Source organism: Oncorhynchus gorbuscha, linkage group LG17, assembly GCF_021184085.1.
Source record: "Oncorhynchus gorbuscha isolate QuinsamMale2020 ecotype Even-year linkage group LG17, OgorEven_v1.0, whole genome shotgun sequence".
NCBI classification, from domain to species: domain Eukaryota; kingdom Metazoa; phylum Chordata; class Actinopteri; order Salmoniformes; family Salmonidae; genus Oncorhynchus; species Oncorhynchus gorbuscha.
The window spans coordinates 42,474,687-42,500,160 of record NC_060189.1 but is presented as its reverse complement, the minus strand read 5'-3'; the positions used below and the strand labels follow the sequence as shown (position 1 = coordinate 42,500,160).

The 25,474-nt window shown below is 41.8% G+C and overlaps 1 protein-coding gene across 4 annotated transcripts in view; it reads right to left on the bottom strand.

The window, feature by feature from the left end:
- Positions 1-25,474, bottom strand: part of LOC124001255 (syntaxin-binding protein 5-like) — a 46,836-nt gene that overhangs the window by 6,330 nt on the left and 15,032 nt on the right. Inside the window, exons 9-24 of one of the 4 annotated variants that reach the window (XM_046307907.1) lie at positions 23,057-23,135; positions 22,770-22,924; positions 17,187-17,259; positions 16,839-16,986; positions 15,180-15,247; positions 14,945-14,985; positions 14,560-14,786; positions 13,648-13,829; positions 13,262-13,387; positions 12,659-12,810; positions 3,605-3,670; positions 3,370-3,432; positions 3,211-3,258; positions 2,199-2,249; positions 1,726-1,845; positions 160-399 (exon numbers count right to left, since the gene is read on the bottom strand). In XM_046307907.1, the coding sequence (XP_046163863.1) occupies positions 160-399; positions 1,726-1,845; positions 2,199-2,249; positions 3,211-3,258; positions 3,370-3,432; positions 3,605-3,670; positions 12,659-12,810; positions 13,262-13,387; positions 13,648-13,829; positions 14,560-14,786; positions 14,945-14,985; positions 15,180-15,247; positions 16,839-16,986; positions 17,187-17,259; positions 22,770-22,924; positions 23,057-23,135 (1,839 nt within the window). The remainder of the gene's footprint in view (positions 1-159; positions 400-1,725; positions 1,846-2,198; positions 2,250-3,210; positions 3,259-3,369; positions 3,433-3,604; positions 3,671-12,658; positions 12,811-13,261; positions 13,388-13,647; positions 13,830-14,559; positions 14,787-14,944; positions 14,986-15,179; positions 15,248-16,838; positions 16,987-17,186; positions 17,260-22,769; positions 22,925-23,056; positions 23,136-25,474) is intronic. The other 3 variants (XM_046307909.1, XM_046307908.1, XM_046307910.1) reach the window with 3 other exon arrangements.

Genomic DNA, 25,474 nt, shown 5'->3' with positions numbered 1-25,474 from the left:
CGGCTCGTGTGACTAATTAACCTTCTCTGAGGCCTGAAAAGTTGGGACTGGCGTCCTGAGTAGCATTCATTGTCTTGTCATTAAAACTTAACCATGGCTGCCATATGGGCCACGGTCAAAAGTAGTGCACTACATGGAATAGGGTGCAAACACACTGACCACAAGATGATACTCTGACAGGTTGCTGAAGCCTCAGGTCCCCTGTGGGTGGCAGGCTTAGGGCCAGAACCAGAACAGTGCCCTGGGTAGTGCCCACCCACAGGCTGGGACTGCCACTGCTGTCTGTCTTCCTGGGGAAACTCTCACTGAAGTGGAGGGAGGAGATGGCCTCGCGGGACTCCAGCTCTATACTGGTCACACTGGAGCTCCTCGAGCAGCTGAACAAACTGTCCTTGGAATCTGGATGGTGGCCCACAGAGGACAAATAGAGAGAGAGGGAAAGTGAGGGATAATATGAAAGTGGATACTTTGATTTAGTAGGAATAGGAAAATAGGAGTGGTTATTAACCCAGGGACACAGAGGTACAGCCAAGCTAGAGAGAATAAGAAAAAAACATCACATTTCTTCACAATGCACACAAGGAGCAGCACATGAAACACCCACCCAATGACAGTAGCACAAAATAAAGGAAATTTCAGAGAAACCACATGGCCTTTCATCATCGAGAGATTACCGGAGATCGTGTTAATTGTGTTTTCCAAAATGACAAATATGTTGTTGTTTTTTAACTTTGACAAATAAGTTCAGTTCCTAATTGACCTACAGTAACACCCTGGCCATTTGCCTAAAGAAAGCCTATTCTCAATGTGGAACGTCACCCCCCCAAAAACTACCTTATGCAGTACCACACTTGAGGAGACAAGGGGATTACTTTACTACAATATGAGTGGCAGTTTGAATAGCATGGGGAAAACATAGATGACTCATCTTTGTGTCTGTACCATCTTTGTACTCATCTTTGTGTCTGATGGTGCCTGTGAGAGCAGGGGCAGCCCCATTGAGGCAATCTCCATCTCGAAGTAGTCCATTTTCTTCTACTACTTCTAGGAGTTGGTAAACAAACTGTCTGTCTGGCTGGCTGACTGACAGGTGGCATACTGTGCCACCTGGAGTGTGTTGTTCAAACAGACATGAAGCCAAGGTTGGTGATTTACTGCCACGTGCTGGTTATAGAATGTTTGCTCAAGAGTAGAATGGCTCATCCATTCTGGTGACCTGGATGGAATTATGTGATCCTTCCTTAACCCGTAGGAAGTCTCACCCAGTTGACTGCTTCAAAATGTTGAAAGCCCTCAATGGCAATGTCCATGCAAAAACAGGTTATTTCCAAGTAGTGATCACTATCCATCTGTGTCAAACACATTGCTGCATTCAACACACGTGTTTCAGAGAAGTAAATAAGAAAAGAAGGATTTTCAACACAATGCAGACAGTAACTGAAGAACGTCCTCAAAAACAAAACAAGGGAACCAACAAGTCAGTCAGTGAGAGAGTTAGTATTAAAGTTCAAAGTTCAGAACCAGCTGACAGTAGGCCTTAGCAGAAGAGGTGGGGGTTAGTACCAGTACCAGTTATCCCACTGCAGCCCAAGTCAATGGCACCCTATTCCCTATACAGTGCACTACGTTTGACCTGAGCCCTATGTGGGCCCTGGTCAAAAGTAGTGCACTATATAGGGAATAGGGTGCCATTTCAGACGCAGACCACATGCCTGGTCCACTCACTGAGGTAAGGGACTGAGAGAGTCCTTTGTTGGGAGAGAGACTTCCTGGGCTCCTTGCCCTCCTTCACACAACAAAAGCGCTTCTTATATGGGAGAGAGCGCTGGCGTCGCACCCTCTTCTCTGCTCACAGAGAGGACGAGGGCAAACAGAGAGTACGTGTCTCAGTTTACCAGATTACAAGATAACAGCATTTGAATGTTGCACAGTAGTATCTTTCTTACAGGTCAGGCTAAGCTTAGCCTGGTGGAACAAAGCCTGATCGTGCGATAGCACACGATTCTGTGGTAATGGTAAACGAAGCTATCAACGAAGCTGGATCCACCAGGCTAAGGCTACACTCTCACAAAACAACATTTATGAACATGGAAAAAGTAAGTAAGGTTTGGGGTACTTAAGAAGTGGGATTGGAACAGCACCTGAAAAGTAAAAGGGCTACTAGGGAATGTAAACAACACAGAGTTGTAAGGGCTTACCCAGGTCTGTCTTTTGCTCTGTAGGCGAGCATATTTTCCTTGACATCTTGGCTGCAAGAAAAAAAAATGTATAAATAAAATAAAACATACCCTCTTTACAACGGAATAAAACATTTTTAACTGGCCATATAAAATGACGCTTGTTTTGTTCACTCTCAGCAAATTTGTCATCCTCCATTCATTGGCAAAAAGCGTGAGAGGAGAATGTAGAATTAGCATTGATCATCAGAGGCAGCTGGTTATTGAGTGCATTATGCCGAACATCCAGGCTAGGAGGAGAAGTACCCTCTCTTATACAGTCAACGTGCGCCCAGCATTATTACACACACACAGCCTGTAACGTCAAAAAAAAAGCAAGAGGTAGACAAGACAAAGAGATTGATTTCTGGTTGTTGTTACAATGGAAGGAAGACTGGAAAGGAGAGAGAGGAAAAATCATTCAAGGGAATAATCGAGTACATTTACATTTACATTTAAGTCATTTAGCAGACGCTCTTATCCAGAGCACCAAGGTCCTGTAATATAAATATTTATATATTTTTGTCAAACCAAAACTTACGTTATTCTATTGATGAACATTCCCAATACATCAAATTAGTTCAAAATTAGTAAGAGATTAATAGTCAGAATTACTATACGTTTGAACCAATGAAGAATTGCATCGCTTTTAGATTTGAGTGATTCTGTAAAAAGTTTGATCTTTATTTGACATTCTATATGTGCTACAATGATTTTACTCTAGTGCAAAAAGCAGAGTAAATATCATCCTAAGAGAGAAACGTGGAGGCCCCTCTTATCTGTCATGCATTTGACAAAGTGCGGCGGATCACTTCGACAGACAATCAGCCACCTTGTGATTGACAGCAACAACCCACAGATTGAGTGCATGTATCGTCTCCATCATCATCATCATCATTAGCACGTTGGATTAAGGCACGGCCTTGGTTAGAAGCCCAGGGAAGTCGGTGAGAGAGAAAGCAGTAGAGTTTATAACACAGGGATCATACACTACCAAAGTCATTGGCAACCGTCTTGGAAAACCGTCTGCTTTTGGACTTCACTGCAAATGTGTTTTAAAAAGACAAATGTAAAATCGCATTGCCGTTGGCCAGAACATACGGGAAGAATGAAGCTCAGTAGATGTGGTTGATTCATCAATGTAATACAGTACCCTTCTGTATGAACCTTTCCTGTTTGTGTTCATCGTCTGAATTGGTGGGTGACGTAGAGCCTACTGTATACGGCGACAACAACACTTCAGTGGACATCAACCCTTTCAACACTCCTTAACTGAGTCGATACCCAAAAGCAGCTAGTAAATAGATGTCAAACGTGTCATTTGTACTTCTTCAAGTAAAAGGTAGATTGTGTTTTGTATTATACAGTAATGGAGAATGACATTTTACCTGACGTTGGTGATTTGTTGCTTTTCTCTTCTAAAGCGTTGTTTCCATTGTTGTTATCACTGAGAGCTGTGGAGAACAGAGATGTCTTAGACCAACGTGTTGTTATCACAAAGCTGGGGAGAACAGACAGGTCTTAGACCGACAGAGCTGTGGAGAACAGACATGTCTAAGACCAACGTGTTGTTAGCACAGAGCTGTGGAGAACAGATATGTCTTAGACCAACGTGTTGTTATCACTGAGCTGTGGAGAACAGATATGACAAAGACCAACGTGTTGCTATCACTGAGAGCTGTGGAGAACAGATATGACAAAGACCAACGTGTTGCTATCACTGAGAGCTATGGAGAACAGACATGTCTTTGACCAACAGAGCTGTGGAGAACAGACATATGTTAGATCAACGTGTTGTGATCACTGAGAGCTGTGGAAAACAGACATGTCTTAGACCAACGTGTTGTTATCACTGAGAGCTATGGAGAACAGACATGTCTTAGACCAATGTGTTGTTATCACTGAGAGCTGTGGAGAACAGACATGTCTTAGACCAACGTGTGGTTATCACAGAGCTGCGGAGAACAGACATGTCTTAGACCAACGTGTGGTTATCACTGAGAGCTGTGGACAACAGACATGTCAGACCAACGTGTTATCACAGAGCTGTGGAGAACAGACATGTCTTAGACCAATGTGTTGTTATCACTGAGCTGTGGAGAACAGACATGTCTAAGACCAACGTGGTGTTACCACTGAGAGCTGTGGAGAACAGACATGTTTTAGACCAACGTGTTGTTATCACTGAGAGCTGTGGAGAACAGACATGTCTTAGACCAACGTGTGGTTATCACTGAGAGCTATGGAGAACAGACATGTCTTTGACCAACAGAGCTGTGGAGAACAGACATGTGTTAGACCAACATGTTGTTATCACTGAGAGCTGTGGAGAACAGACATGTCTTAGACCAACGTGTGGTTATCACAGAGCTGCGGAGAACAGTCATGTCTTAGACCAACGTGTGGTTATCACTGAGAGCTGTGGACAACAGACATGTCAGACCAACGTGTTATCACAGAGCTGTGGAGAACAGACATGTCTTAGACCAATGTGTTGTTATCACTGAGCTGTGGAGAACAGACATGTCTAAGACCAACGTGGTGTTACCACTGAGAGCTGTGGAGAACAGACATGTTTTAGACCAACGTGTTGTTATCACTGAGAGCTGTGGAGAACAGACATGTCTTAGACCAATGTGTGGTTATCACTGAGAGCTATGGAGAACAGACATGTCTTTGACCAACAGAGCTGTGGAGAACAGACATGTGTTAGACCAACATGTTGTTATCACTGAGAGCTATGGAGAACAGACATGTCTTAGACCAACGTGTTGTTATCACTGAGAGCTATGGAGAACAGACATGTCTTAGACCAACGTGTTGTTATCACTGAGAGCTGTGGAGAACAGACATGTCTTAGACCAACGTGTGGTTATCACTGAGAGCTGTGGACAACAGACATGTCTCAGACCAACGTGTTGTTATCACTGAGAGCTATGGAGAACAGACATGTCTTAGACCAACGTGTGGTTATCACTGAGAGCTGTGGAGAACAGACATGTCTTAGACCAACGTGTGGTTATCACTGAGAGCTGTGGACAACAGACATGTTTTAGACCAATGTGTTGTTATCACTGAGAGCTGTGGAGAACAGACATGTCTTAGACCAACGTGTGGTTATCACTGAGAGCTATGGAGAACAGACATGTCTTTGACCAACAGAGCTGTGGAGAACAGACATGTGTTAGACCAACGTGTTGTTATCACTGAGAGCTATGGAGAACAGACATGTCTTAGACCAACGTGTTGTTATCACTGAGAGCTGTGGAGAACAGACATGTCTTAGACCAACGTGTGGTTATCACTGAGAGCTGTGGACAACAGACATGTCTCAGACCAACGTGTTGTTATCACTGAGAGCTATGGAGAACAGACATGTCTTAGACCAACGTGTGGTTATCACTGAGAGCTGTGGACAACAGACATGTCTCAGACCAACGTGTTGTTACCACTGAGAGCTGTGGAGAACAGACATGTCTTAGACCAACGTGTGGTTATCACTGAGAGCTGTGGACAACAGACATGTCTCAGACCAACGTGTTGTTACCACTGAGAGGAGTGGAGAACTGACATGTTTTAGACCAACGTGTTGTTATCACTGAGAGCTGTGGAGAACAGACATGTCTTAGACCAAAGTGTTGTTATCACTGAGAGCTATGGAGAACAGACATGTCTTAGACCAACGTGTTGTTATCACTGAGAGCTGTGGAGAACAGACATGTCTTAGACCAACGTGTTCTCTACAGTGAAGACTGCTGCTGACCATCAACTAGCTTCAAAGTGAGCTTAAGATGTTCATAGTTTGGAAAAATCTGAGGCAAGTAACTTTGGTAGGAGCAGCTTTTTAACTGAGCTGATAGATATTAACAAAGACTAAGGCTGTCAGTAATTGCAGTATATCTTCCCCATTCCTCCATGTGACTATCGTATGAAAATCATATTCACTGTCCAGCTAAGCTACTTATTCATACACTTAAATAAGTGTCAGCTAAAATAAGTTGTCTGAATGCATGAAAACAAATGGTGATTGAAACAGATCGAAGAGAAAAAGAGAGACGGAGAGAAGACAACCGAGTATGATAAACATGAGATGACTTACGGGCGTTAGAAGAACGATAAGTCTGTTTCACAGACTTATAAAAGATAGAAAGGCGGGCCATGCAAGACGTCACAGGTGGAATGTCTGTCTTTACAAGGCCAGAGAGAGAGAGAAGAGAGGAGAGAGGAGAGAGAGAGAGAGCAACAGAGAGACAGAGAGCAACAGAGAGACAGAGAGCAACAGAGAGACAGAGAGCAACAGAGAGAGAGCAACAGAGAGACAGAGAGCAACAGAGAGACAGAGAGCAACAGAGAGACAGAGAGCAACAGAGAGACAGAGAGCAACAGAGAGACAGAGAGCAACAGAGAGCAACAGAGAGAGAGCAACAGAGAGACAGAGAGCAACAGAGAGACAGAGAGCAACAGAGAGAGAGCAACAGAGAGAAACAGAGAGAGAGCAACAGAGAGAAACAGAGAGAGAGCAACAGAGAGAGAGAGACAGAGAGCAACAGAGAGACAGAGAGCAACAGAGAGCAACAGAGAGAGAGCAACAGAGAGACAGAGAGCAACAGAGAGACAGAGAGCAACAGAGAGACAGAGAGCAACAGAGAGCAACAGAGAGAGAGCAACAGAGAGACAGAGAGCAACAGAGAGACAGAGAGCAACAGAGAGAGAGCAACAGAGAGAAACAGAGAGAGAGCAACAGAGAGAAACAGAGAGAGAGCAACAGAGAGACAGAGAGCAACAGAGAGACAGAGAGCAACAGAGAGCAACAGAGAGAGAGCAACAGAGAGACAGAGAGCAACAGAGAGACAGAGAGCAACAGAGAGAGAGCAACAGAGAGAGAGCAACAGAGAGCAACAGAGAGCAACAGAGAGCAACAGAGAGACAGAGAGCAACAGAGAGACAGAGAGCAACAGAGAGAGACAGAGAGCAACAGAGAGAGGGAGAGCAACAGAGAGAGGGAGAGCAACAGAGAGACAGAGAGCAACAGAGAGACAGAGAGCAACAGAGAGACAGAGAGCAACAGAGAGACAGAGAGCAACAGAGAGACAGAGAGCAACAGAGAGAGGGAGAGCAACAGAGAGACAGAGAGCAACAGAGAGACAGAGAGCAACAGAGAGAGAGCAACAGAGAGAGAGCAACAGAGAGCAACAGAGAGCAACAGAGAGCAACAGAGAGACAGAGAGCAACAGAGAGAGAGCAACAGAGAGCAACAGAGAGAGACAGAGAGCAACAGAGAGAGACAGAGAGCAACAGAGAGAGACAGAGAGCAACAGAGAGAGGGAGAGCAACAGAGAGAGGGAGAGCAACAGAGAGACAGAGAGCAACAGAGAGACAGAGAGCAACAGAGACAGAGAGCAACAGACAGAGAGCAACAGAGAGCAACAGAGAGAGGGAGAGCAACAGAGAGACAGAGAGCAACAGAGAGACAGAGAGCAACAGAGAGACAGAGAGCAACAGAGAGACAGAGAGCAACAGAGAGACAGAGAGCAACAGAGAGACAGAGAGCAACAGAGAGAGAGAGCAACAGAGAGAGAGAGAGCAACAGAGAGAGAGAGAGCAACAGAGAGACAGAGAGCAACAGAGAGACAGAGAGCAACAGAGAGACAGAGAGCAACAGAGAGACAGAGAGACAGAGAGCAACAGAGAGACAGAGAGCAACAGAGAGACAGAGAGCAACAGAGACAGAGAGCAACAGAGAGACAGAGAGCAACAGAGAGAGAGCAACAGAGAGAGAGCAACAGAGAGCAACAGAGAGCAACAGAGAGAGCAACAGAGAGACAGAGAGCAACAGAGAGAGAGCAACAGAGAGCAACAGAGAGAGACAGAGAGCAACAGAGAGAGACAGAGAGCAACAGAGAGAGACAGAGAGCAACAGAGAGAGGGAGAGCAACAGAGAGAGGGAGAGCAACAGAGAGACAGAGAGCAACAGAGAGACAGAGAGCAACAGAGAGACAGAGAGCAACAGAGAGACAGAGAGCAACAGAGAGAGGGAGAGCAACAGAGAGAGGGAGAGCAACAGAGAGACAGAGAGCAACAGAGAGACAGAGAGCAACAGAGAGACAGAGAGCAGAGAGCAACAGAGAGCAACAGAGAGACAGAGAGCAACAGAGAGACAGAGAGCAACAGACAGAGAGAGCAACAGAGAGCAACAGAGAGAGAGAGAGCAACAGAGAGACAGAGAGCAACAGAGAGACAGAGAGCAACAGAGAGACAGAGAGCAACAGAGAGACAGAGAGACAGAGAGCAACAGAGAGACAGAGAGCAACAGAGAGACAGAGAGCAACAGAGACAGAGAGCAACAGAGACAGAGAGCAACAGAGAGCAACAGAGAGACAGAGAGCAAGAGAGAGCAACAGAGAGCGGGAGAGCAACAGAGAGACAGAGAGCAACAGAGAGACAGAGAGCAACAGAGAGACAGAGAGAGACAGAGAGCAACAGAGAGACAGAGAGAGACAGAGAGCAACAGAGAGACAGAGAGCAACAGAGAGACAGAGAGCAACAGAGGTAGAGAGCAACAGAGAGAGAGAGAGCAACAGAGAGACAGAGAGACAGAGAGCAACAGAGAGACAGAGAGCAACAGAGAGACAGAGAGACAGAGAGCAACAGAGAGACAGAGAGCAACAGAGACAGAGAGCAACAGAGAGAGAGCAACAGAGAGCAACAGAGAGACAGAGAGCAAGAGAGAGCAACAGAGAGAGAGCAACAGAGAGAGCGCGAGAGCGAGAGCGAAACAGAGAGAGAGCAACAGAGGGAGAGCAACAGAGGGAGAGCAACAGAGGGAGAACAGCAGTAAAGAAAGTTAAGACAAAACATTGATAAAAAATCATAAGAATAGAAAGAATCCAAGAAACTCAGAGGCTAGCAACTAGGTCGTTCACCAATTTGGTGCTCCAAGTGTAACTTGGTCCCAAAACAACGTTTGATTTCACCTCATTCTCTCTTTTTTTTAATCATAAAGAGCACATGTTCAATTTCCTAAAAAAAACATGTTTTCCTATCAAGAGGTTAAGTAAATAAAATATACTAGAAGTAAGTGTCTATTAAGTGCCAAATAAAAAGTAACAGGGTTGACGATTTCATCTCAAATCAGCCATAAATCCCCTTTTTGACAGGGGGAATTGAAGCTTATGTGCAACAGCGAGTGGCAATTCAATGAAAGCTTCCCCAGCCAACTGTAAATTGTTAAAATATGTCTAGCCTGTTTATCTATGGGTAACAGGGTTGATGCGTTATGCTCAACCCGCTCAGTATTCCACCACAAAAGAGAACATGGCCAACAAGAGTAGAACCAGCTCACCTGCTTTTACAATGGGAGTTGGCCATTAGATGTTCAATGTTTCTTTTGAAGAAAATATTTAACAAGGAATAGTTTCACCATATTAAAACAAGAGTTCACCTCACGTAACAGGGTTGACCTCAAAATGAGGGAGAGACTAATTGCACTACATAAATAATCATCTTAAGAAATGAATTTGTCGAAAGCAACAAAATAACTAGGGCTTTACAACGATGATAAAACTTGGAGAAATATGGGTGTTAAGTGGGTTAAAATCTTCCTAGAAGTCAGAAGTACACGGAGGGATTTATTGAATTCACGATGTGGTCTATATTGAAGGGCACTTCATTAAACATAACAGGCTTTTAAAATGCTATATTGGTGCACAATGTCTACTTAAAATATCAAAGGGACGCAAAAGGCACTCTTTTCGTGGAATGACCCATCTGCATTCCCTAATTAAATTGACTGTTTTCAAACAGTGGCACCATTTATAGATTTGTAAATGGTATTTTTTCTATGAATCCAATCAAGATATTAGAATAGATTTGTGAATGAAATTGAAAGTTACATCCGACTGTAGTCAATACATGTGTAATACAGAGTGTTGAATCCAGTGCTGAACCTCTGAAGCCGAACTGAGCAGAAGATGAATGAACGTATATAGAAGAGCACGAGTGGAAGGAGGACAGAGAGACAGAGAGGAGAGAGAGAAAGCAAGAGAGCATGAGTAGGGGAATGACAGGACTAGGGTTGCAAAGAGAGTGTATATTACTGGAAACTTTATAAGTTCACCAGTAAACTACAATACCAGAATTTTGGTATCTTAAAATGTTAGTATCACAAGACATCTAGTGGCCCTTTTGGATCTTTCAGATTTTTACAACGGTCTGTAATTATCTCTGACCTTCTGTGCGGCCTTATCACACGTAAAATAGTAATACAATTTATTTTAAATAATATTTACATAATGATATTATTTTTTAGGATATGTCGTTTTGACAATATAGTTTTTGCGCTAGTAATTGTGCCAAAACTCCAGTATTTTTCTTTCATAGCTTTATTCATCTTTTTAAATAGGAAACCAAGTTGTTTTCTGCACTTTTATTTCCATGACTGATCACTAGTTTTCTCATGGCTCTCATGGCTGTGTGGATCGGAGATGGTGCGTCTTTTGTAGACCAATAAGAAAGCTGCACCATTAAATGCAATTTTGTGTGTGAACAGTAAAACATTTTGGGGAGAAAAATATTGTGAAACACTAGCATTACACTATTATTGTAGATATTTAAAAAATATGACATACAAGCACCTTTAATATTATTACATTGTATTGCATTAGAAGTTTTAAACTTATTCCACGGATCCCTTGGCCAAAATTTCTTGAATCTATTATTGTTAGTAATAAAATAGAAAATAAAATAAAATAAAATAGAAAATCTCTCCGCAGAACCCTTGCAATACCTCCGTGGCACAGACAGATCCCACTCATGATGAGCATGTTTCTCTGAGTTTCTACTGAGCCACTGAACAGATGGACAGTCCACCAGTGATAACAGAGAGATGGCTACTACAGGGGGTGGAGCACTTAGGGTGTGAAGCCAAACTGTCTGCCAAGAGTATGAGGCCTGCACCTCTCGCCAACTCAGTGACTGGCTTTAAGAGTCATAGACAGATGAGACCAAAAGTATTTGAACAGTGACATGTTTTGTTGATTTGATTCTGTACTCCAGCACTTTGGAATTTAAATGATACAATGACTACGAGGTTAAAGTGCCGACTGTAGTTTTAATTTGAGGCTATTTTCATCCATATCAGGTGAACCGTTTAGAAGTTACAGCACTTTTTCTACATAGCCAGCCCATTTTAGGGAACCAAAAGTATTATATAGTATTATATAGCCCTTTGTACATCAGCTGATATCTCAAAGTGCTGTACAGAAACCCAGCCTAAAACCCCAAACAGCAAACAATGCAGGTGTAAAAGCACGTGCATCAAACTTCTGGCAACAAACTAGCATCCACATTAATATAAAAGTGTTAAGAAACTAATTATATTCTTATTTACAATAAAAGTGACCCAAATTACACAACAATTAACCATGAATTTCTATTGGGCACCAAATAATAGGAAACACAATCAAAACAAACTGCAAATTGCATCCAACAAGTTTGTAGAGTCACACGTTTGATGTAGTCATTGCGTGCTAGAAATATAGGACCAAATACTAAACTTTTGACTACAGTAAGTTAATACACAAGTAAATTGTCCCAATACTTTTGGTCCTCTAAAATGAAAAGACTATATACAGAAAGTGCTGTAATTTCTAAATGGTTCACCCTATATGGAGGAAAATAACGTCAAGTCTACAGTCTTTAATGAAGCCATTTTCTTGTAACAAGTACCTACCTAACTGTGATTGTTTTCAATTAAAATGGTCAAAAACAAACAAAAGGGCAATTTCTCAAGCAGGAATTCTGCTAGGAATGTCTGAAAACTAGCTGTTACTGGCAGAGAGGCTTGGAACTCTTTCTTATTCGTCTATAAAACAAATTTACCTGGTGATGTCACCAGGCAGGCCAAAACTCCATCCCACCAAAACAGGCTGAAATTTCTTCAAAAAGCTCTTACACTAAAAGGGCATTATCATTGTCACAATATTATTCTAACCTTGTAGGAGTGGAAATATATTTAAATCACAGGAAAACCGATTTTGATTACACTGGGCCTTTAACCTCAGCCATTGTGTCATTTCAAAGTGCTGGAGTAGAGAGCCAAAACAACAACAGAAATTGCCACGGTCCAAATCCTTTTGGACCTCACTGAATATACAGTAGTTGTGTTCTCATTCGATCCCCTGGCTTTGACTATCAATACCTTTCAGCCCGGACTACAACTCACTTGACATCACTATACTAATCCCTTTCATGACACCGTCAGGTGGGGACTCTAGGGAACTTACTTAAGTTATTATCCCCTGCTGCTGCATGAAAAACTCAATCGCAAAAGGAAGATATTGCGGTCTTTCTGATTATACTTTCTGTCTGAATATACTCCCATGTCTCATTTCTGGGAACATACGACATGCCTTAGCCTACTCAACATTCAGGGAGCCCCTCACCTCCAGACGGCTGTGGTTTCTTGCGAGGCGACCGAGGCTGTCTCTGGTAGGGGTCTGAGGGACTGTACAGCTCTGACGTGCCCATGTTCAGGACGAGGGTCTTCTGAAGGTAGTCCACTACAGCCAGACCATTGCTGTTGCCAAACACCACACTGAGGGAAAAGAGAATGCGATAATTGAACTGATGTCATCTGCAGTTTTATAAACAACACAAAAAGGTTTTCAGCCCCTAAGGCAGGGGTGTCAAACTCATTCCATGGAGGGCCTAGTGTCTGCAGGTTGTAGTTTTTTTTTTAAATTTCAATTAAAACAGACAGCCTGGTGTGGGGATTTTCTTACTAATTAGTGACCTTAATTCATCAATCATGTAAAAGGGAGGAGCGAAAACCCGCAGACACTCAGCCCCCCAATGGAATGAGTTTGACACGTGTGCCCTCAGGCAACCAATAAAGCCTTTGATGCAGTTACAGTATATTCCCTTTGTGTATGATCTCTGCATGAACACAACTGCAGGTGATGTGTCTATTGTACAGCTTGACCATCAAGAGTGCAGTGGTTCGTGCTGAGACAGACAGACAGGCAGACAGGCAGAAGTAGACTTACAGTCCGTATGAGGAGTTGACAGCCAGGCTGGTGATCTGCTGAGGCGGCTCCCCACTAACCCAGACCAGCTGAATGACCAGCTCCACCTGGTAACCAGGAGACTGCTTCAGAGGGGAACTCCGGACCCTGCAGGGAAACAACACAACGGGATTAGGTGACTTGTGGTGTTAAAAGTGCATACTGTCGTGTACCTAGATACACATCTACACTACCACCTACTGTTCACATGCATTTGTATCTGCATTAATCTTATATAGAAATAGCCTACTTATTATCATCTTATCTTCACGGATGGCACTTTTTGTAATAAAACACTATATTGGAGATTCTACAATTGAAAATGTCAATGCTAAGCAGGAAAGGAACATGAACGGTTTGGTTCGTACTTGAGGCATGGTACATTATCCCGGGGCCCATCATCAGTTGTGGAGGGCTGGGTCTCAGGGGGGTCTCCCTCCTGGGTTGGGCAGGAGGAGTGCACTGGGGTAGATGGGGTGAGAGGATGCTCTCCTGCGGTGTCTGGAGAATCCACATCATCCAGCTCACACTGCATACGCACCTCCAACAGCTGAGAGTCAATAAATGTTACTTTTTTGTATTTGAGGAATTTAGCAGACACTCTTATCCAAAGCTATTTAGTCATAATGAGGGCCCTGCATTTTGGAGTATCATATCACATCACCTAGAGTTTAACCATTAAAAATGAGAATTGAACAAGAAATGAAAGCATTTGAGGATGGTGCTGGACCATCTGACATAAAAAAGAAAAGGGGAAAGTTTGAGCTTTATTTAAAAAGGCTTAAGGACAACAAAGTCAAGGTATTGGAGTGGCCAGCACAACACCCTGACCTCAATCCTATAGAAAATGTGTGGGCAGAACTGAAAAAGCGTGTGCGAGCAAGGAGGCAAGAGGAATGGGCCAAAATTCCCCCAACTTATTGTGGGAAGCTTGTGGAAGGCTACCCGAAACATTTGACCCAAGTTAAACAATTTAAAGGCAATGCTACCAGATATTAAATGAGTGTACGTAAACCTCAGACCCACTGGGAATGTGATGAAAGAAATAAAAGCTGAAATAAATCCTTCTCTCTACTATTATTCCGACATTTCACATTCTTACAATAAAGTGGTGATCCCAACTGACCTAAAACAGGGAAGTTTTACTAGGATTAAATGTCAGGAATTGTGAAAAAACTGAGTGTAAATGTATTTGGCGACGGTGTATGTAAACTTCCGACTTCAACTTTATATTCAAAACACTGCATTGGTATGATAGAGAAACTGGTTGCTACAGTTACCTGCACCACCTCAGTGGTTATTTCCTGTTTGCTGAACCTATAGATGATGACGTGGGCAGAGACTCCAGCCACACACAGCATCCTGCTCTCTGGGCACCACGACAAGGTCTGGATGGCGTAGGGATCCTCATCCACTATCTCCGTGCTCGGCTTCTCCTCCTTACCATCCTTTAGAGCCTTCTCAAACACCTTGGCAGTCTTCAGCTTGTACAGTACTTGGAGCATTACTAGAACAAAGGAAGGGGGATATTGCACTGAACTATTAGCAATGACCTACATACTACACACAAATGTATTCCATTGCTTTACAAAAGGGACAAACCATTGTGGTATTCTGATTTCAACCAATTATATAATCGAAGGAATCAAATGAAACGCCACTCACTTGCAGAAGCATCCCAAAACTTGATTGAGCCATCAGCATGTCTGTTCATTGCAAAGAAGGAAAATGAGAACAGTTTTGTTTGTAAATGGACACCGTAAATACATAATCGAAATCCAGTTTATGTTAGGTAAGTGTTGTGCACATAGACGTATAAAGAATTACTTATAGAGTTGAATTATAGGATCTCTATGGTTGTGTTTCTGTCTCAGCCTTCAGGTGTTCGGTAGGTACTCACCCAGTGACGATGATCTCAGGGTAGCTTAGTGTGCCTTGGCCCCAGTTACCACCACTTATGGGCCATTCCTGGAAATACAAAAAAGGCATTTACTACACAAATATAACCTTGTGACCACATAGGTACAGTCAAAGCCCTATTCCAATATAAAATAATTATGTAAGCCCTATTCCAATATTTAAAACAAATTGTAAGCACATAACACATTTCTTAACTTCTTTGGGATAGGGGGCAGTATTTTCATATCCGGATGAAAAGCATGCCCAGAGTAAAATACCTGCTACTCAGGCTCAGAAGCTAGGATATGCAAATTATTAGTAGATTTGGATAGAAAACACTCTGAAGTTTCTAAAACTGTTTGAATGATGTCTGTGAGTATAACATAACTCATATAGCAGGTGAACACCTGAGAAAAATCCAACCAGGAAGTGGGAAATCTGAGGTTTGTAGTTTTTCAAGTGATTGCCGATCCAATATACAGTGTAAATGGGGTCAGATTGCACTTCCTAACGCTTCCACTAGATGTCAACAGTCTTTAGAAAGTTGTTTCAGGCTTTTATTGTGAAAGGGGAGAAAATAAGACCACTCACAGTAAGTGGCTCAGCTGAAAGCTATGAGTTGTTTATTGCGCGAGCTCCGTTCCCTTTCCTTTGGAATATTATTGAAGATTTATGATAAAAACATCCAAAAGATTGATTATAAACATCGTTTTACATGTTTCTACGAACTTCAATGGAACTTTTTTAAACTTTTCGTCTGAACTTAGTGCCCGCGCTTTGTGCATTTGAATTAGTGAACTAAACGTGCAAACAAAAAGGAGGTATCTGGACATAAAGGTGGACTTTATCGAACAAAACAAACATTTATTGTGGAACTGGGATTCCTGGGAGTGCATTCCGATGAAGATCAAAGGTAAGTGAATATTAATAACGCTATTTCTGAGTTTTGTTGACTCCACAACATGGCGGGTATGTGTATGGCTTGTTTTGGTGGCTGAGCGCTGCACTCAGATTATCGCATGGTGTGCTTTCGCCGTAAAGCTTTTTTGAAATCTGACACAGCGGTTTTTGTAAATTGATATGGCTCTCTGCAAAAATCACCAGATGTTTTGGAGGCAAAACATTACTGAACATAAACGCGCCAATATAAACTGAGATTTTTGGATATAAATATGAACTTTTTTCGAACAAAACATACATTTATTATATAACATGAAGTCCTATGAGTGCCATCTGATGAAGATCATGAAAGGTTAGTGATTCATTTTATCTCTATTTCTGCTTTTTGTGACTCCTCTCTTTGGCTGAAAAATGGCTGTATATTTTTTTGTGACTAGGCGCTGACCTAACATAATCACATGGTATGCTTTTGGCGTAAAGCCTTTTTGAAATCGGAAACTGTGGTTGGATTAACAAGAAGTTTACCTTTAAAATGGTGTATAATACTTGAATGTTCAAGGAATTTTAATTATGAGATTTCTGTTGTTTGAATTTGGCGCCCTGCACTTCCACTGGATGTTGGTCAGGAGGGACGGTAGCGCCCCACCTAGCCTAGAGAGCCCTATTCCAATATTTAAAACAAATTGTAAGCACATAACACATTTCTTAAGTGGGATAAAGTCTATTTTCTCAAATGTTCTTTTCAAGTGGGATACATTACCTTCTTACTGTAACCCGGTCTCTTTTGCCAGGAGCCAACAGAGTAAAGTGCAGGTATGACTTCAGGAGGGCAGTCAGCAAAATATTCTACACATGTCACTGGAGACTTGTGGATCGACAAAGAGTATGGGTTCTCAAATATTGGGTATCTGTCAATCAAAAGGGAAAAGGCTGTGATTGTAAGACACTAAGACTTAGAAGAAAATTACTTCATTACTTTACATTCTAACCCCTCCCCCCTGCTATATGTCAAGTCTGCAAACAGTAGGCCATCGTTCCATGTATCGTGCCACCATAAGTAAACATGCAAGTAAGCACACAAGTAGCCTACTGTAACAGCAAAACTCACCCAATTTGTCTAAGGTCGATGACAACTAAATCCTTTTCCAAAAGGACAACTACGGCATAAGGATCCTGGAAATCTGTGATGCAGAAAAAAAAGTTCAAACATGTTAAGAAGAGTTAAACCATGGGGAAAAAGACAGAAAAGTCTTGATAAAGAAATCCTAATCACAGTGTTAGATATTGAAGTTTAATATACATAAATTATTCACACCCCTTGACTTTTTCCACATTTTGTTGTTTAACCTCTTAAATGTAAAGATTTTTTTATTCAGTTCAGTCTGGTATGAGAACGGAAGCTCTTATCTGCAAAAGCAGGGTGTCTGCGGAATGCTGAGTATCTTGGCTATTGATCTGTGCCTTAAAATATTTGGTGTGGCTTACTATCATATATGGGCATACGAATGTACAAGGGCAGGCTGAGACGAAGACCTCATTTCAAGATGGCTGCTACCTCCATTCCGGTTAGCGTTGTGAAGCATAAAATAAATAAACACAGGATACGTCGATACACACTGAAATCCGGGACTCCCGAGTGGCGCAGCGGTCTAAGGCACTGCGTCTCAGTGCTAGAGGCGTCACTACAGACCCTAGTTCGATCCCGGGCTGTATCACAACCGGCCGTGATCGGGAGTCCCATAGGGCGGCGCACAATTGGCCCAGTGTCGTCCGGTTTAGGGGAGGACTTGGCCGGGGGAGGAAGTCTTTGTAAAATAAGAATGTCTTGCCTAGTTAAATAAAGGTTGAATAAAAAAATAAAACGAGGATGTCTTATTTGGCTGTCTGTGACCTACCATTATTGACCACCAGCCCCGAGAGTCAAAATGTTTATTTTACACAACATTTTCACCAAACATCTTACAAGGTAAGCTTCCATTTGGTCTGTGTTTGCGTTATAGATACATGGCGGGTATGAAATTAATCCTTTGGTTGGTAGGAACACATCTAGCCTATTGCCATGTTATCTGATGATGTATGACTTAATGGCAATGTGAATGTCCACTGAGTGACTATATCTTTGCTCATTAAAAACATGACATCAGGGGGCTTATGCGCCGTAGGCATCCATTACACAGGGGATTGGCTACTATGGCACCTTGATAGTCTTGTAGCCAATGAGATACATTTTCTAGGGATATGCAGTTGACCTGGGTGAGAGAAAGCAAGGCCTAGAACCTTTTATGTATAATGCAAACTATTGCTACCTGGCCCAGAGACAAGCCGCACTAAGCAGGCTACATTACATTGTAAAACAGATTTGATCGTTTAGCATAAAAGATAGCTCCTTAAGGGGGAAAAAAACTAAGAATATCGGCCAGGAAGCTAAAAAGAAGGCAGCTATGAATAAGCATACCAACATAGAAGCTTTTAATAAAATACTAGTCGGACTCGGATCAGGGGAGCAATTTGGACAGCGAGGATTTAGACTCAGCCGACAAAAATTGCTTTCTGGAAGATTGGATCCACTTATATGGGCACACTGTTGGAGCTAGAAACACATGCATTTCGCAACACCCTCAATAACATCTGCTAAATACATGTATGTGACCAATAGAATTTGATTGGAACAAGGTGCTTTTTGTGAAATGGAAGGACACTAGGGAAGTAACCATGCTCACCACACAACAGCGTAAGGCATTCAATAACAACTTTGTCTCAAGGAGGGTTAAAAAGGAAGAATGTCCCCATTCCTGTGAAGGGCTACAATGCCAGCATGCGGGGTGTCGATCTAACTGATGCTCTGATAGGCTACTACCAGGTCCTCCACGAGACCAGGAAGTGGTATAAGAGGCAGAGGTGGGACCAAGTCATTGTTTTACAAGTCACAAGTAAGTTTCAAGTCTTAGCACTCAAGTCAAGACTGTCAAGTGTCAAGTCAAGTCTCAAGTCCTAAACTTTGAGTTTCGAGTCCTAAACAAGTCATAATGTGCTCTTCACCAAATGTAATAGCATTTAATATTTTTAATAAGAGTAATAGTTAGTATATAACATTTACGCAAATCATGAATGCTTTTAAAAATCTTTAAATGTATTATGTTCCAAATAAATGTTATATTTCCATGGAAATACATGGGTAGCCAGTTGTAGCTCAATCTTGGGTGCAATGATCAAGTTCCCGCATTGAGTGACTGTGTGGAAGCTCATTGATTTAACGTTACATTAGCCTACATGCTACACTAGTAAAGTTAGAAATTATATAGCTGTCGGCTATATTAGTCACAACTTATCGTTCTTTGAGCAGCTTCAAATGTCGAACAAAGTTGGAAATTGTTGCGCCTCAGTCTGTCATTTTCTTCCCGCATGTTTTGCAAGTTGCAATCTGTTTTTTGTTGATACAGCGTCGTCTTTATATCCGAAAATAATACTTTTGGGTATCATCTTTCCAAGGGCTCCATCTGAATTCACCCGCTGACGTTCCTTTGCATTGCCACGCACAACTTTTCCTCAGCTGGCACAATTTGATTGGCTGCTGTCCGATTCAAACTGTAATCCATTAAATGAAGAGTTGATGCACTGCACACTTTTTAATAGGATCATTTTTACTATTTGGGCTTGGGGAGGGTATCAAGTCAGGTCGAGTCAAAAGGCTCAAGTCCAAGGCAAGTCACGAGTCATTGGTATCAAAGTCAAAGTCGAGTTGCAAGTCATCATAGTTGTGACTCGAGTCCAAGTCATGTGACTCGAGTCCTACATCTGATAAGAGGGGTTGGCTACAGTAAATGGTTTCATTCTCCACAAGCAGATGGCCAAAGCCCTCTCTCCCAGTTGGCCTTCGAGAGCAGCTGGTGTTGGCAATGGCCGAATTGGGGGCCCAAAGCAACATCACAAGTCCCCCACTCAAGGTGAACGCCACTACCCAACACGCATGCCAAAAGACAAAAGGAAGAACTGCAAGCATTGCACAAAACACAAAAGGGGGAAAAGGGGGGATGCCATATCTTCTGTCTGAAATGGCAGTTTGCTTTTTGTTTCCTGGCAGAGAGGGACTGCTTCAAAGACTATCATGACATGCACAAGCTACGGTGAAAGTGAAATCTAATCACCTACACCTGGGATGTAAATCCAACACAAATTTGTAAATAGTTCAGCTTATTTCTATTTTTGCACCTTTTTTAGTGAAGGACACGTGTCTAAACAAGTGTATGTTTGAGATACATTTTTATATATATATTTTATGTATATCTGTTGCTTTTATATTGTTTTGTATGTGGGACCAATACATTGGATATGCCTAGGCTAAAAGTTCAGGCACTTTGGAGAGGTTGGAAAAACACTTGGATATCCCCTGTATGTACCCCGACACCACCACAATGTTCGAGAGAGGATGGTGTTGTAGAAATGTAGTTTTTATAGTGAACAATAACTTTTAGGGGCGGCAGGTGGTTAGAGCGTTGGACTAGTAACCGGAAGGTTGCGAGTTCAAACCCCCGAGCTGACAAGGTACAAATCTGTCGTTCTGCCCCTGAACAGGCAGTTAACCCACTGTTCCCAGGCCGTCATTGAAAATAAGAATTTGTTTTTAACTGACTTGCCTGGTTAAATAAAGGTAAAATAAAAATTAAATTAGGCACGTCCAGTGTGCAAAAACAGTGCAATTACCACATTCGGACACTTTGGAGAGGTGGAAAGGACACTTGAATGTACCCTGGATACCCCATAACACCACCACAATGTTTGAGTGAGGTTGGTATGGTATGAATTGTGTTTTCATACTGAACAAATAGCATTTAGGGATTGCAAATATGTAATATCACTGGAATTACAGGCATGCCACTTTGGAGAGGTTTAGGGACACTTGGAAACGTCCCGTGACCACACCTGACACCACTTACTAAAACATCTGCCCATTTCTAGTTGTTGGGTCTATCAATCCCATTTTTTTTGTATATTTTTCACATGTTGTGGAAGCCATCTGATGTGTTTCCAGCTCTGGGAATCAATAATTCACTCATAGCTTGTCAATGAAAGACAACATTCAAAATAAAATAAACAAAATGTTATTTTGTGTGTGCTTGATCTTGTGTATTCTGAACTATGTTATGCCTATCTATCTTCTGGTTGTTTCCTCAATCTCCCAGATTTCTTCTTTCCAAATATACCAAGTTATGGCATGTCAGATTTTCTGTCACAAACCTACCTACACACAATACCCCATAATGTCAAAGTGGAAATATGTTGAATTTTATTTTTTTTATTTTTTTTACAAATGAATGAAAAGTGAAAAGCTGAAATGTATCGAGTCAATAAGTATTTAACCCCTTTATTACTGCAAACCTAAATAAGTTTAGGAGTAAAAATGCGCTTAACAAGTCACATAAGTTGAATGACGACCTCACATTATTTATGAATGACTACCTCATCTTTGCACCCCACACATACAATTATCTGTAAGGTACCTTAGTCGAGCAGTGAATTTCAAATACAAATTCAATAACAAAGACCAGGGAGGTTTATCAATGCCTCACAAAGATGGGCACCTATTTGTAGATGGGTAAAAAATATATATATATCCCTTTGAGCATGGTGAAGTTACTACAAAGATACAGGCATCCTTCATAACTCAGTGGCCGGAGAGGAAGGAAATCACTCAGGGAATTCACCATGAGGCCAATGGTGACTTTAAAACGGTTACAGAGTTTAATGGCTGTGATAGGAGAAAACTGAGGCTGGATCAACAACATTGAAGTTACTCCACAATACTAATCTAATTGACAGAGTGAAAAGAAGGAAGCATGTACAGAATAAAAATATTCCAAAGCATGCATCCTGTTTTCAGCAAGGCACTAAAGTAATTCTGAAAAAAATGGCAAAGCAATTCACTTTTAGTCCTGAACAAAAAGTGTTATGTTTGGGGCAAATCTAATGCAACACGTTACTGATTACCTCTCCTTATATTTTCAAGCATAGTGGTGGCTGCATCATGTTATGGGTAATCGTTAAGGACTGGGGAGTTTTTCAGGATAAAAAAAATAAACAAAATGGAGCTAAGCAACGGAAAAATACTAGCTTTCCACCAGACACTGGGAGATGAATTCACCTTTCAGCAGGAAAATTACCTAAAACAAGGCCAAATCTACACTGGAGTTGCTTACCAAGAAGAAAGTGAATGTTCCGGAGTGGCCAAATTACACCTTTGACTTAATTTTACTTGAAAATATAGTCGCTCTGGATAAGAGCGTCTGCTAAATGACTTAAATGTAATGTAAATGTAAAATGGTTGTCTAGCAATGATCAACAACCAATTGACAGAGCTTGAGGAATTTTGAAAATAATTGGCAAATGTTGCACAATCCAGGTGTGGAAAACTCTTAGAGACTCACAGCTGTAATCTATAAAGTATGGTCTCAGGGGTGCAAATACTTAAGTAAATGAGATATTTCAATACATTTCAAAAAACAAGTTTTCCCTTTGTCATTATGGGGTATTGTGTGTACATGGTTGAGAGAAGAAAATCTCATCCATTTTGAATTCTGTCTGTAACACAACAAAATGGGGAATATGGTGGCTCTGAAAAAGTATCATTATCCATTTTCAAAAGGATTTTTTTTTTTACAGCTATATGCTTCCATAGTATAAAACTCTAACTCACCATTTGGATATGGTGTTTCGCAGAGCGTGAGGAAGTCTACGATGGGATAGTTCATCTCCAGGAGGGCAGTACTCTTCCCATGCATCACCGTCAGACAGGCTCTCCTGCACCCTGTGTCATAGGACAGGCCTCCAGACATGACCACAAAGGCGTCCCTAGATAAGAAACAAGTACAGTAAATAAATAATACAAGACCTATCATATGCTCAAGTGTGTCACAGGACAATGTGTGGGTCCCTGGACTAGCCTTTATTTATTATTGTTTATTAGGACAACCAATCACTCACCCAGCTCTTGTCGTTTTGAACTCCACTTTAAGGATAGGTTGACATGGTTCTGGCTTCTTTCCATCCTTGGGCTGCTTACCTGAGATGTCATTTTGTACACACAAAAACAATTACTTTCTGTAGACTGATTTATAGAACTCGTAAACATGTATTTCAATGCCCACATGAAATTGTATTCGTCACATGCGCTGAAAAATGTATTTGTCACATGTGCTGAATACAACAGGTGTAGACCTCACAGTGAAATACTTACTTACAAGCCCTTAACCAACATTGCAAAGATTAAACCATTTTTTTAAAGTTCCTAAATAAACTAAAGGAAAAATAGTAACACAAAATAATTTTAACAAGGCTATATACAAGGAGTACCGGTACCGAGTCATTGCGCAGGGGTTCGGGTTAGTCGAGGAAATTGAAGTAATATGTACATGTAGGTAGGAGTAAAGTGACTATGCATAGATAATAAACAGAATGTAAATGTGTGTGTGTGTGTGTGTCATCAATATGCATGTGTGTGTGTTTTGTGTGTGTCCGTATGTATGTATGTATGTATGTATGTATGTATGTGTGTGTGTGTGTGTGTGTGTGTGTGGTTAGAGTCCAGTGAGTGTACATCAAGCCTGTGCAAGAGAGTCAGCGCAAAAAATAACAAAAAAATAAGAATAAAATAAGGGGGTCAATGTAAATAGTCCATTTGATTAACTGTTCAGCAGTCTTATGTGTTGGGGGTAAAAGCCTTTTGGTCCCAGACAAGGTGCTCCAGTACCACTTGCCATGTCATCGACTTGGGTAGGTCGAGTCAACATTTTTTAGGCCCTTCTGACACCGCCTGGTATAGAGGTCCTGGATGGAAGGAAGCTCGGTCCCAGTGATGTACTGGGCCATACGCACTACTCTCTATAGGGCCTTGCGATCAGAAGCCGGATACTCTCGATGGTGCAGCTGTAGAGCTTTTTGAGGATCTGACGTTCCATGCCAAATCTTTTCAGTCTCCTGAGGGGGGAATATGCGTTATCATGCCCGCTTCACAACTGTGTTGGTGTGTTTGGACTAGAGGTCGACTGATTAATCGGAATGGCCGATTAATCATAACAAATCAGAAATCTGTATTTTTGGGGCGCCGATTTTGCAGATTTAAAAAAATATGTTTATTTTTTATAGCTTTATTTAACTAGGCAAGTCAGTTAAGAACACATTCTTATTTTCAATGACGGCCTAGGAGTGGTGGGTTAACCTGCTCGTTCAGGGGCAAGAACAACAGATTTTCACCTTGTCAGCTCGGGGATCCAAACTTGCAACCGTACAGTTAACTACTCCAACGCTATAACCACATGCCTCTCGTTGCACTCCATAAGGAGACTGTTACACGAATGCAGTAGAAGCCGAGGTAAGATGCTAGCTAGCATTAAACTAATCTTATAAAAAACAATCAATCATAATCACTAGTTATAACTACACATGGTTGATGATATTACTAGTTTATCTAGCATGTCCTGCGTTGCATATAATTGATGCAAACGCTGGGGGATGATTTAACAAAAGTGCATTTGTGAAAAAAGCACAATCGACTGTACCTAACCATAAACACCAATGCATTTCTTAAAATCAATACACAGAAGTATATATTTTTAAACCTACATATTTAGCTAAAAGAAATCCAGGTTAGCAGGCAATATTAACCAGGTGAAATTGTGTCACTTTTCTTGTGTTCATTGCACGCAGAGTCAGGGTATATTCAACAGTATGGGCAGCCTGGCTCGTTGCGAACTAATTTGCCAGAATTTTACATAATTATGACATAATATTGAAGGTTGTGCTATGTAACAAGAATATTTAGACTTAGGGATGTCACCAGTTAGATAAAATACCGAATTGTTCCGTATTTCACTGAAATAATAAATGTTTTGTTTTCGAAATGCTAGTTTCCGGATTTGACCATATTAATGACCAAAGGATCGTATTTGTGTGTTATAACTAAGTCTATGATTTGATAGAGCAGTCTGACTGAGCGATGGGCGGCAGCAGCAGGCTCGTAAGCATTCATTCAAACAGCACTTTGGTGCGTTTTGCCAGCAGCTCTTTGCAAGCACAGTGCTGTTTATGACTTCAAGCCTATCAGCCTAATGGCTGGTGTAACCGATGTGAAATGGCTAGCGAGTTAGCGGGGTGCGCGCTAATAGCGTTTCAAACATCACTCGCTCTGAGACTTGGAGTAGTTATTCCTCTTGCTCTGCAAGGGCCGCGGCTTTTGTGGAGCGATGGGTAATGCTTCTTCGAGTGTGGCTGTTGTCGATATGTTCCTGGTTCGAGCCCAGGTAAAGGTCGAAGAGAGGGACGGAAGCTATACTGTTACACTGGCAATACTATAGTGCCTATAAGAGCATCCAATAAATAAAGGTATATTAAATACAAACGGTA